At 40.9% G+C, this 13,520-nt stretch overlaps 1 protein-coding gene across 5 annotated transcripts; it reads left to right on the top strand.

The window, feature by feature from the left end:
- The first annotated feature begins 561 nt into the window (after positions 1–561).
- si:ch211-161h7.4 (titin) lies at positions 562–10,641 on the top strand. 5 transcript variants are annotated; one of them, XM_062985954.1, is made up of 22 exons: positions 562–771; positions 1,501–1,544; positions 1,818–1,888; positions 1,968–2,101; positions 2,350–2,407; positions 2,514–2,712; positions 2,904–2,984; positions 3,155–3,232; positions 3,340–3,417; positions 3,543–3,614; positions 3,718–3,795; positions 3,890–3,979; positions 4,069–4,239; positions 4,690–5,108; positions 5,198–5,578; positions 6,163–6,747; positions 7,278–7,875; positions 7,971–8,041; positions 8,212–8,373; positions 8,454–8,614; positions 8,919–9,009; positions 10,073–10,641. In XM_062985954.1, exons 1-22 carry the CDS (start codon positions 748–750, stop codon positions 10,150–10,152), a joined length of 3,726 nt encoding a protein of 1,241 aa, XP_062842024.1. In that variant the 5' UTR covers positions 562–747; the 3' UTR covers positions 10,153–10,641. The 5 variants fall into 5 exon arrangements, with proteins under 5 accessions (XP_062842024.1, XP_062842028.1, XP_062842027.1 ...); XM_062985958.1 differs by having other exon boundaries at positions 7,986–8,041; XM_062985957.1 differs by having other exon boundaries at positions 4,696–5,108.
- The last annotated feature ends 2,879 nt before the right edge of the window (positions 10,642–13,520 follow it).

Genomic DNA, 13,520 nt, shown 5'->3' on the forward strand with positions numbered 1-13,520 from the left:
GTTCGTGTTATAAAATTAAATCTGGAATTTTACTGTAGATCTGGGGTCTGTAGAAAAAGTTGGTTTTGAGAACAACCTTTTTATAGAATGCGTAAACTTATTTTTTACTTCTAAAACTTGCAAAACGTAGACTAGACGTGTTCAGGCATTTGCACTGTTACTAGGCAAGCTGTAGCCTAGTGGTTAATGTACTGGGCTGGTAATGGGCAGAAGGTCGCTGGGGTTTAAACCCCACCACTGCCAGGCTGCTGCTGTTGGACCCTTGAGCAAGGCCCTTAACCCTCAGTTGCTCAGACAGCATATTGTAACTCGAATGTAAGTCGCTAAATGCTGAAAATGTAAACACGACAGTAGAAATGAATGAGACTGTTATTGTCCTGGCGGCCGGTAGGTGGCGGCACTTAACATCACTCGCCTGATCTGAACCGAGTTCATAGTGCAGAACAAGTTGAACGCGGGAATTTGTGTTGATGTTTGGTTAGCCCGTTAGCTTTTAACAGTCCGTGTTTGGTTACTTTCATTTAAATAACTAATACAAAATAACACGTTTTTATAAATATGAACAGTTTTAATGTTAGGTTATTTTACATTTAAGCTACTGGTGTCGAATTTTGTATTTTGTTTGATGACGGACTTGTAGCCGGCTGCTAAAAACAAAGTAATGAATCGGTCAGAATAACGGAGCCGAAGCTAGCCAAGTTAGCTTAGCAGTTAGCATCACAGTGCGCGCGCTGAATTCAGTCTGCCATGGAGCGAAAAATGATGAACCTGGTTAGTAAAATTAAACTACATGTTATAATCACTTATAACGTCTGTAATAACATGTTAGTTAAGAACCTGAACTGTTACTGTTAGTGTGGGTCTAGCTAGCATGTGAGCTAATGCTAAATGTTAAACTGTTGTACCACAACAGTCAGTACAAAAGTGGTGCGTAGAGCTTTGCAGCTTATGTGGCTCATTTAAAATCACAACAATAATAGAATCCATGCAGTTTATTTTATGACAGAAACACAATCATGTTTACCAGGTGATATTAGTGCATTATCCTCACAAGAGGGAGCACAGCTGTAATGTACTGTTAGTGACTGTGTGTATATATATATATACAGTATTTTTAACATTTTAAAATTCAGTGTACATAAATGTTAACTCTTTTAAATTTAAGTGACCAGTCAAATAGAAATATTATTATAATAGCTATAACAGTAAGTTATTTTAGGGCAGGTTATGTAGGGCAGCTGTAGCCTAGTGGTTATGGTACTGGTTCAGTAATCAGAAGGTTACCAGTTCAAGCCCCACCACAGGTTGCCACTGTTGGGCCTCTGAGCAAGGCCCTTAATCCTCAATTGCTTAGACAGTACACTGTCACAACTGTAAATCGCTTTGGATAAAAGCGTCTGCTAAATGCTGAATATGTAAATTTCAAATATTGATTAGTGAACGTAAACAATAACCTGTTAGTTTTTGAGCTGTTATTAACTTTAGTGTTTTTTTATTTAGGGGAGAGCCAAAAAGAAACTCCGTTACTTCCAGACAGAAGAAAAGTGAGTATCATTGCAACACATTATTTCACAAAACACCATGTCCATGGTCTTCTCTTGACATGCATGCACCCAGTGTGCTCAGTATAGGCTCTGGGCCTTCTTTGAGCCTGATCAGAATAAAGTTCCTGATGAGTAATGAATAAAAAAAAAAAGATTGTGACTCATAAGGCCTGTCACGATTATAAAAATATTCCTAGTACATGAAATGAGTGTCTGTGCTTTCACGGAGTATGTAATTAAAAGACGTGAACATTTGTCCGGTTCTTTTTCCAGTTCTTCATGTCAGGTGAAGATAAAAGAGCTCCTCACCATGCAGGACCTTGATAATATTTTTGATGATTTAGGTAAGTTGTGTATTTAATTCTGATGACCGGTGATGTTAATACACTACATCAGTAATAACGTGAGTAAATTGTGCTTTAGATTCCTCGGGTCCTGGTACGCCTCTGCTTTCCCCGTTGCCCAAGACCCCTGGTTTGGATGAACAAGTGACCGGAAGCAACTCGGTACAGCTGAAGCCGCCCTTACTATTCACAGAGAATATCAGTCCCCTCAAGGTGTGTAAAGTCATGCTATTACTAGTCATGTAGGATTGAGTGAATAGATAATAGATTAGACTATATTGTGTTATTTTTTTGTCAGTATCAAGTTGGTCTTAAGGTTGGTTTCATTAATCGATGACAGGAGTGTATACTATTCTGTAGCAGTCTGCCCGCTTATTGTAAACTTTTGACATTTAGCACATCCCTGTTTGTCTCAATGACATTGATTAAAACTGATATATTGCTTTGATTCCCATTTTTAGGCCTCAGATGCTTTGGTGGCAGAAATTGACATTCACACTGAGCATTTAAATGGTAAAGGTAAATAACTTTCTCTTAGCAGAGCATGGTAGTGGACTTTATAACCCAAATTCAGGTGTGTCGGGATGTTTATTTCTAATTCCTTGCTATATCTTACTTGAATCAGAGAGCCTCCTCGATGTGATTGCACCCATCACCACATCCAGCCCTATTGAGCTGTTAACGGTCGAGGTGGTCACAGAGGAAACGGAGAGGCCTGATACCACCCCGTTGCTCTTCGTCGAGGATGAGGAGCCAATTGGTGGTGACTTAATCAAGCCGACATCCAATCATAGAGCAGAATCTCCAGAGGAGATCCTCCAGGGGTAAGAATTTCAGACGTGTCTGTTAGTAATACAAGGATTTTTAACCAAATGTCTTAGCATGTCACGTCGAAACATGTCACGTCGTATTTATTTATTGATGTTTACATTTGCTATATACATGGGAGTTTCCCATCACATTGGGCACACGTCACTAATTCTGTCCAATGTGTTACATTTATTTATTTTTACAGGGAGAGTGACTCTTTGGTGTCTCCACCAGCACGGTTAGAGTTTGTAAAGCACACAAAAAATGATGATCTTCCTGAGACAAGGTTCGTTTGGTCTGTGCTGCATGTTGCCTAATTTACTGACGTCTAAATGTGTTTAAAATGTTACAGTTGGACTGAACGTCAGTTGGATAATAGCGCACGGTAATAGTGGTGTAGGTTAATTTTACAATTATAACAGTAACATAAGTAATTTCTGTCTTTTGTTTTTTAAGGGAGAGTATCTCAGTGTGTCTGCAACCGCACCAAGAGTTTATTAAGCCCACAAAACAGGATAATGTTCCTGTAACTAGGTTAGTACTTTGATTTGTAGTGCAGATGTATTGATTTAGTGATATCCAGAAACATTAATAACCCCAGAATCCAGAATTTAAACGTGTCTGAATACCTTTTTTTTAAGGGACGGTGAAACTTTGTTGAGTCCGGCAGCACAGACAGAAATCGAGCCCATGAAAGAGGTGGATTTTGTTCCTCTAAGGTTAGTCAGTTGGCCTGTTTTGTAGGGCATTAATTGACAGCTGTCAAACATTGTTAAACTCCATAATTAAATAAAATATTTCAGTTGTTTTATGTATATATATTTTGTTTCCTTTATTTTCAAAGCGACAGTGAGTCTTTGGTGTCTCCACCAGCACGGATGGAGCTCAAAAAGCCCACAGATCCGGATTTAACAAGGTTGGTCTGTTATTTTGTCATTAGTTTGCTGCTGTTCAAAAATATTAAACCTCCTATATAAACAAACAAGTGTGTCGTACGTTCTGTTTACTTTTTTAAAAAGCAGTGAGTCTGAGGTGGCACCACCAGCACGGATGGAGCTTAAAAAGCCCACGAAACAGCATGTTGTTCCTGTAACAAGGTCAGTTCATGTCTTGTGTGGTTTTGATTCCCTGATTCACCGTAAAGCCCAGTACATACGTTATTTAGAACGGATTTATTGTGTTTCTCTTCAGCTCGACGCCTCTGAAGGTTTTGGATGCTGTCGTTCATCAGCCCCAGACGGTCAACGCGCCCAGATCGGAGGAGCCTGAAGAATTCCAAAAGTGAGGGAACTTCTATATAATTTCTATATATGTATAAAATATGGAATAATAAATGTTTTTATGGATATATAAAATGCTTGTCTGTTTAGGGAGGAGAGCCCAGGTGTATCGTCTTCGGTTTCGGTTCGGAACAGTCAGCCGGAATCTGTTCCAGAGGGGAATCTGAACAGCCAGGCACCAGAGCTGGGATTAGAGGTGGAGGGCAAAGAGCCGTCGTTCCAGCAGAAGCTTTTTAGTGCCTTACAGCTTAGAATGAAAAGGTGCGTTTGTAACTAAGATTTGTAGTATTACTGCTAATAATAATAATAATAATAATAATAATAATACACTTTCCTAATTTCTACTTCTACTTTCATAATAGTTTATTATATTACATATCACATATCTTTACTTAATGTACCTTGAGCTGCCTTAACGCTTCTCAGGTGCATATTGAAGCATTTAAATGCCTGAGAAGCATGTTTGGGCAGAACCATACACCAGGATGGAGAGGGTACTTGGCTTACTTAAGTGGCTCTGATTTTACAGTGTTGTTTGAGCAGAAATGGCTTATCTACTAATCTTGGTCATCCCTGTCACATCCTATTATGATAATAATTACATCCAAGTGGTTATTTATCACCCAGATAGAATTATGTGTTTACTGTGCACTGATTTTAATCCTTTAATCCTTGAGCTTAAAAACGAATTAAAGGCTCTTTAATTATTAGTTGCAGGAAATCTCAACCTGTTAAATGCAACGCTCCGTCACCACTCGTATCCGAGGATGATTTTATGATCCTGGACGATGACGCTCCCATTCGATTCGTCATTCCAAAGAAGACGGAGTCAGGTCAGAAAGGCAAACCTGCACCTGAGCACAGTGCTAAAAAGAAAGCATTAAACAGCAAATCAGCTTCTCCAAAGCGGACTGAGGAGGCCCAAAAGGGTAAAGGTATACCTGGTGCAGTGACACAGAATACAAAGACCAAGCGAGGAAAGAATCAGAACATCGGCACTAGGGAGGATGCGGCTCCAGCAGCCGCAGACCGACACGGGGAGACTTTAACGGAGGCCAGTGAAGAACTTGGAACTGCACAGAGCGCCTCCTGTCTGACTGAACAGAGCAAACAAAAAGTTCCTACAGCTGGTATGTACAGGTTATTTTTGTGCTGTATTATGGAAGGATCTTCTTTTCTTTTTTATAATGTAATAATAATATGTATTTTATTATTACAGGTAGACGGAAAACAAAAGGTAAAACGAATACCGAACAGCTCGGCACCGAACAAAGAAAAGCTGCCGGTGACGCCAGCAAAAAACCAGCAACTCCGATGAAGAAATCTGCCAAATTACCCATGAACAGACAGGACGAACCTGCAGAACATGTGAAGAAGAAACCCAACAAAGTCAAACCTACTAATAAAGAGAGTTCATCTGAGTCTGAATGTGTCGGCACGGCCAAACTAAAGAAGAATTCTAAAGACAGGACTGTAACGAGAATGAGGAAAAATCGGGAAACTGAAGCAGTGCAGGAGTGTGTGGATGAGATCCAGGGCCATACAGGACCACATTTAGAAGATAGTAATATACAACCAGAGGGCCAGAATACCACCACGGGTTTGTGCTTTCATCACTTTAATTCCTATGACGTGTGTAATTATTAAGAGAGGTTTTAAAAGCAGCTTTGACTCTTATTATTGACACACTATAACTATCCAGAATTTACAGTATATTAAAAAGGATAAGGGTATAAATGCTCATAAAATAAAAAATAATCCCCTTTATCATCCAATTTATTTATTTTCCTGATCAGTGACAGCTGTTTGAACACAAGCCCCTCTGATATGTTGAGCAGGAGGACCCCCTGTCCGACCTTACCTCCGTCATACTCGGCCAATTGTGTTTGTGTGGTCACTTGGCCTGGTCTGCAGCTCTTCTGAGATTCAGCCTCACAAGCTTAAGCACTCCATGGTGGTGTGTTAGCGCAGGGTTTATCCAAACCAAAAAAAGCCAATAAAGTAGTGGATTGCAGAGAAAAATAATTATAACTAAATAAACTTGTATGCAAACACCCCCTTGTGGAGGGTTTATGTTCTATCTTGTAAATCACAGTGGGACCAGGTTTATAGAGTCCAAACTGTTTGAATATCGCTGGTCTACACTGAACTTTTAATCTCTAACCTTTTCTCTTTGTGTGACAGTTGAAAAAATACCTAAACAGCCTTTAACCAAGCCACCCGCTTCAAAGAAGCCAGCAAGAGTGAAGAAAACAGAAAAGGCAAAAGAAGCATTAAAGATAAAGGAGCTCCCAGTGCCCGAGTCTGATGTTTCTGCAGAGGCTTCTCTGACCAGCAAGCGTAAGAGGAAACCGCCTGGAGACTGGTGGCTCTCGCAGCAGCAGCAGGAACACAGCCCTCAGGAGCACAGAGACACAGTTCAGCATTTAGAGCTCAAACCGAACAAGAAAACGGGCAGAAAAGCACCGGCGGTGGTAACAGACTCTACAGAGCAGCGGTCGCCCAGGCTTTCCCAGAAGAGCCAGAACAAAGAGCGCAAACCTGAGAGTGTCCGAGAAGCGCCGAAAAATCTAAAGAAGTCGCGACCTGATACAGAACGGAAAAATGCAAAGGCAGCCGGGGGCAGGCGGAAACCCAAGGCAGGAGCTCCAAGCCAGCATGAGATGAGTCCAGATACGAGGAGAGGAGAAGAAGCGGAAGATGATGCAGCTGCTGAGCAACCGAGTCCAGTGCATCATAGTTCTCCTAGGTGGCGCAGCTCAACGCCCGGTACAGCCACACAATTAAATCATGTCTCTGATAGGCTGTTATATATTTATTTATTTTGTTTATTAGGAGTTTAAAGTCACGGTTTACACACTTCGGTTACTTTTATGACAGCACAGGTAGATACTGGTTACACTGGTTACACAATTTCTTAATGTCAAACACAGTCACGGACAATTTAGCATCTCCAAATGCAGGGTTTTAAAATTTAATCCTTAAATAGGCTTGTTTTTGGCCCTGCCAATGTGGTTGTATTTTATTAATTAAGGGGGGGGGGGGGTGTAAATCAGCATTAAATAAGAAAGTAAATGCAGCTGTGATGATTAGTATTTCAAGAACGCTAACTACAGTCAGACTGCTTAGTGGGAGATATGATATAAACATGCTAGGCAATGGTTTTGTAAGGGTAATACTTGTTACCTGATATTAAAGCTGCATTAATTATTCTGCTTCCAGTTATTATGGGTATTATATGCTTTGTTGTTAAAAGGTCGTTCATACTAAGACGCGCATATTTGAATATTTTCTGACAGGAGATAAAAGGCTGTTCGCTAAGACCTACACTCGGGACAGCGTGTGTGAATCCGCTCAGAAACGTCCTCCAGCCGTGAACAAGGAACCTGAGATCATTCCAGAAAAACGCCAGAGACGAGCTCCCAGTAACTGGTGGGAGGTTCCCGAGGCTCAGGAACCTGTGGAGCGCCCTCCGCTATCACAGAACCGTCCCTCCGTCAAGTCCAGGCCACAGATGATCCCTCCTGACGATGTATTTCGGAGTGTGGCCAGCCCACAAAAGACAGCGGGTCCGGCTCAGAAACGAAATAAAATGAACGTGATTAAAACACCAAAGTCTTTCAAAAGGTCACTGGCCGCGTTCGATGCCTTATTGGCGTCTGGAAAGACCGGATCCTCGACTGTAAAAGGTTTGAAAGTGAAACAGAAAGGGCGCAGAAAGTTACTGCACTCGCTTGAGGATCAGTCGGAACAATCCAGTGAGAATATCCTGAATGATGAGCAGCAACAAGGGAGCAGCTATGCTACATTTGATGTCTGTGCGAGTGGCGTTACCACAGAGTCAGACAGAAAGAAAACAAACGCTCGCTTTTCAAGTGGATCCAACAGAGCGTATGAGTAGGTTGCTTTTATATCTCAATTTCTTGGTAATCGTTTGATGTGGAAATGTTTAAACGCTTGTTATGAATCGTTTATTTGAATTATTTATCTAGTGATACTGCTTTTAGAAGTGGTCCCTCATCGATGATTGAGCTGGAGAGGTTTGAGGAACATGACTTGGCTGGTACGTGAACATTTTTTAGATTCCGTCCTTCAGCTGATGCTTTGCAGTGTGTGTAGTGATTGCGACCTGTGTGAAGCTCATTGAGCTCTTCAGTACCACGCATTCAATGCAGTCAGTTTATTGTTTACAATGCATGATGCACGTTCGCTTAATTCTGTGCTCGATTACAGATTTACCATCGTCCAGGACAGTCACTCAGGCGCAGCCCAGACCACGTTTTCTGTCAGACTGTGGTATGTGCGGCTCTCCGCTGAAGCCCGTCACACTGGAAGTGGAGGACTGGGACAACATCTGTGTTTGGTTTAATCACATATGGCCCGCAGTGTCAAAGAGTATGTAAATCCCAGCCTGTGTGTTAATGAATCTCACTTTACACAATACACTGGGCACTAATATGTGACTTTTTTGCTAGCTGGTCGGGTCATTAGCATCGATGATTTCCACTGGCACTGCCATGCTGGAAGAGCTATGGGTCACATGATTGACCTTCAGGACGACAAGTTCTCAAGTGGCAAGATTCTCCTGGGCTCGTATATGAAGAAACCCGAGCAGGTGGATCATAATGCAGTAACGGTAAGTGGTGTGTTCTTACAATGAGGAGCAATAAGGAGCACATGACTCCCTCTCTCCCTCAGGCATAGCCACTTGTAATTGAAGCCTTTAATATCGTGTATTAAACATTATTTAGTATTTTATTGAGTTGTCTTTGTCTTATGAAATATTTTTTGAGCATTTGAATTGAAAATACAAGAAACTAACAAGTGGCAAAGACTTTTTAAAAAATATTATTAGGAATTATTGTAAAAGTATAATAAATGAAACGATAAGCTGGGTGTATGATTACATCTCTAATCCTTCCGTCTTTTTTATAATCAAGGTATTTAATGTAAATTCAAGTTGTGTACGTGTGGAAATCGACGGCGTCATGCAGGTTTACAACGCTGGATGTACGTTCATGACGCCTCGAGGTAAGAAACAGATTTATTTGTGTGACATTTGCTTTAATTAAAGTGCATTTTAATGTGGATGTAAATTTTGCACGTTTATTTTAACCAATAACCGACAAGCATTTCATCAAAATATAAAACACATCACTAAGCTTCATATTGATATTTATGAGGTCTTTATTGAATAATAAAGTATAATTTGAATAATATATAATTATAATTATAGCTATTTACATATATGGTATTATGTCTATGTGCATAGTACTATATACATAATAGTAATAGTAATAATAATAGGCCAGTGATAGCTCAGTGGGTAAGGTACTGGACTAGTAAACAGAAGGTTGCCGGTTCAAGCCCCGCCACCACCTAGTTGCCACTGTTGGGTCCCTGAGCAAGGCCCTTAACCCTCAATTGCTCATCGTGTTCCGCTCATTCTGTAAGTCGCTTTGGATAAAAGCGTCTGCTAAATGCTGAAAATGTAATAATAAGCATATTAATATGAATGGGATTACCTATGAATGTCTGTAAAGTTGTGTAAAATAAATAACTATACAACTGTAATTATAACTATATAAAGACACTGCTAAATAACTATACATATGTGGGTTAAATAATTGAGTAGATATGTTTATGTATGACAGTTGTGTAAAGTGCTAAATTAAGTCCAGTGTGTCGTCCACTGGTCCTAAAATGGACATAAACACTGCGAGCAGAGCCACTTCGATATTCAGAAAGTCCGAAGCAAATAGTTTGTTAAAAGCACCAACGAAACAAGCTCATCATAATGAATAAAAATGCAACATTAGTGTGACTATTATGACTTAAGCACAGTTTTATTTCATACTAGAGCACAATGCAAACACTTACATCATTTTTAAATGATAATAATGCATTAAAAAGTTCACCTGGTTGGATTCGAATCTCAGAATCTAAACTGATGCCCGCACACTGTGGGTGCTTCACGTCAGTAGTCTTACTCCGTCCAGATCTGTATCTCCACTCGGACGTCTATCGGTTAGCGTGTTAATCAGCGACTTCCTTAGCTGGTATATTATTGAATTATTTTGTTTCTGCTCATCAGGTAAATCGTACAGCATCCACAACGTGTGCCGTGAGCCTGCTGTTCTGTGGTACCACAGAATGTTATCAAACTGTACGTGAAACCCACCGAACGCGCAGGAGCACCGGCACCTGGCATGACCAACGGTACACGGCGTTTGTGAATATAGGAAAACGCTTAAAGATGTTGATGTGACAAAGGTGTAGATATACTGTTTTTGAAGTGGTGTGTGTGTGTGTGTGTATGTCTGAGAGAGATGTACATAGTATCGTAGCAGCTTTAAAACAGAAGTATGAATTTCATTGTATGTTGAAAAATGCAGTTCTAAAAGCTTGTTATTTAAAGTATTTTGCACTGTCTTGTTTTTTAATGTGATCTACACACGTTGCAGCCTAGTGCATCACATCAAACACACTTCGACTCAGTCTCTGTAGATCTATAGATGAACAGTCAGTCGAATAGGTGCTGGAGGTGGCAGCACGGTCACAGGTTCCATCTCTCTACTTAGTCAATGTGTGTCATTTATGAACTGACCAAATCATGTTAATAAAAAAGAGACTGTTGTCTGGAAACAGTGCCAGCAATATAAACGGGCATCCTAACCATTTTGTGGTTCTGGTAAGATTATTGTTAAACAAATACTGTATTGAAATGCGCTCAAATGAAGCGTTGGCTCGACAGTGACCCCGATTTGAATGAATGGTGTGTAAAGATGGTGTATTTTTAATTGTGAGGATGTTTTTTTCCCCCCTCATTTATTACAGTAAAGTCAAACTTTGCTCTCACTCACTGGTTCTCATGTTAATCCAGATGTGGTTCATTTCGGTGCCACAATCCTTAGTGACAATCTAGTAGGTGTGTATTGTGTGCTGTGCTCTTAGGCTGTAGAACACTTGTTCTGCAGGAACTTTGTAGAGTGTGTGTAGTAAATAGTGAGTTCAAACATGCAGATTAATGTGAATAAGGTAAATAAGTACAAATGAAATAAGCATAAGTGCTTAACGATATTTTTGTATGTTTTTATACATTGAATAGTTGGTCTTTGCATTTATATTTATTTGTGGCCAATGACTGAATACATTTCCAGCATTTAAAGGCCTTGCTTAGGAGCCCGACAGTGGGCAGCTTGGCGGTGGTGGGATTTGAATCAGCAGCCTTCTGATTACTTGTGGAGTTACCACTCCCCCACAGGTGGTCTGTAGTTGGTCTTTGGCAGCTGTTGGTGGTTTGAGCTGGTTGCTTCTTATTGTTAATGCTGCTGAGGCTAAATGGAATCGGACCCTGTCAAATACAGTCATGCTGCAAATTAGCTCAAACTGGAGCTTCATCGTTACTAGGAAACTGTAAAAATCACAGAAGAGAAAGCAACTTAAATACCTTATTTGGGCTTTGTAATGAGTGTATATGTCCAAGACAACACAAGAACCTTGACCTTAAGTCTTAACCTACCTTGCAGCCATAAAAATAAAATCGAAAATATAAAACCGCCCAGATTATAAAGACCTAATACATTTCTTGCCATAAAAAAAGACACGTGTTAAACTTGGCATTAATGTCCAGTGTTTCTGGTCAGTAGGGGGCATCATCTGGCAATGTTCTCATGTGCAGGCACTTCTGTACAGTGAGGCATCTGATTATCCAACACTGTCATTCACTATGGTAAGTGTGGCCTGTTATCAGGTCTAAAGCAAATTGCCTGTTAATATTCACCTTTAATAATGCACTCATGATTCTGAGGTGGACATTTATCACTGAATAGTGGTCTTAATCTTTTAGAATGGAGTCTGCCCTGCTTTTAAAGAATAATTTAGCTGTTTTGATGAAGACTGAGCAATTGAGGCAGGATCAGTGTCATAACATTGATCCTGTAATGACAGTGGTACCTGGGATATATTACTCAACCCTTCATGACAGCAGTATTCCCAAATCACATGGCCTGTGTAAATGGGGCAAAAATTCTCCTCTGGACCTGGATTTAATCCTCTTTCAGTCACTGTCTGGAGTTTAGCATGTTCTCACTTTGTCCATGTGTGTTCCCTCTCAGATTCATAACATGCAGAAGGTAAAATGTCTTCTTAGTTGTATGAGTGTAAAATGCATGGCTCCATGTTAAGGGTGAATTATTATATAATAATAATAATTGCTTTTTGCCAAGTGATTCATGGTGGTGATGGATCCACTGCAACCCTGACCAGCATACCTAACCATGTAGTTAGTTAAATAAATGATTTAGTTTTCTCCCACCTTTCAGTAAACATGCAGAAGATGCACTGCCTGCTTGAATTCTCTCTCCAGGTATGTAAGCGTGTCGCTCTGTGATGTGTGTTTTTGGGTGGTGCTACATTCACCTCAACCCTGACCAGGAAGCATTTAGTGAGGGAGCAGAAACCCGTAGCTCTGTGTGAGCTGGTCTTTATCTTGAAGCCTTTCTAGCTCTTACGTACACACGAGCCTAGAAAAGAAACCAGAGCAGAAGTACGAGCTGAGATAACCTCTCTCTAAACGCAGTGCCAACCGGCAGCCTGCAGTATTCCGTCCATTAACCCGAGGTCTGCGTTTCTAAATACGGCACTCTGACTCCTAGCTGTTGGTCCTTTCTCAGTCTCAGTCTGCTTAGAGATGGTGAAAGTGGGTCGATCCTGTCCTCTGTGACCCTACAAGCAGAGAAACGGAAATGTTAAGGGTCTAAACGCTTCTCTATAGGATGACCTTTCTGCTCGGCTGCTCATTTTTCATCCTGGAACTCCTGCCATTTACAGTCAGCTGGTGTGGAAATGCCCAGTATGGATGTACAGGGAACTAAAGCACAGAATTCTGGCTGTATTTACGTTTACAGTGTCAGCAATTAGCAGACGCCTTTATCCAAAGTGACTTACAGTACAGTGACAGTATACAGTCTGAGAAATTGAAGGTTAAGGGCCTTGCTCAAGGGCCCAAAAGCAGGTGGTGGGGCTTAAACTGGTGACATTCTGATTACTAGTGTAATTCCGTAACAACTATGTACTGTGTGTTCCAGCTATGTTTTCCATGCACGTATAACCGTACTCAGAACTCAGACTCAGCCAGCTGTTTGTTAAGTACCTGGCCATAACGGTAGCACCACTGAGACTGAAACTCAGAAGCTCGAACTCTTAAGTTCCAGGCTCCAGCGAGCACTGATAAGCTTCTTCTCACATTTTCTACTGAATTTTTCTTAGTGCAGAATTTTTGGGACTGCTAAATTTCTCTGTGCACTCTGGTAACCTGCTGCACGACACCCACGCTGGCTTTGTCGGGCTACAGGTCAGGAGCCGCCTTCTCAGACACGTGTGCCGCCAACCACAATTGTTTTCGTTTGGGCGTCATCACAGATTTGGCATTTTCACAGCAGCAGCAGCAGCAGCGCTCTGACACGCCGAAGCGTAAATATTATCGTTTGGATCTGACCCCAGCTGAAACGTAGTTCACGACCATTGTTTACATTCGCTCC

Source organism: Trichomycterus rosablanca, chromosome 23, assembly GCF_030014385.1.
Source record: "Trichomycterus rosablanca isolate fTriRos1 chromosome 23, fTriRos1.hap1, whole genome shotgun sequence".
NCBI classification, from domain to species: Eukaryota; Metazoa; Chordata; class Actinopteri; order Siluriformes; family Trichomycteridae; genus Trichomycterus; species Trichomycterus rosablanca.

Bases quoted from the DNA above. Each gene is read 5' to 3' on its own strand.
- si:ch211-161h7.4 (XM_062985954.1), top strand. From the start codon at position 748: ATGGAGCGAAAAATGATGAACCTG. The intron at 8,042-8,211 runs GTACGTGAACAT...GCTCGATTACAG, and splicing joins TGAGGAACATGACTTGGCTG to ATTTACCATCGTCCAGGACA. The intron at 8,374-8,453 runs GTATGTAAATCC...CTTTTTTGCTAG, and splicing joins ATGGCCCGCAGTGTCAAAGA to CTGGTCGGGTCATTAGCATC.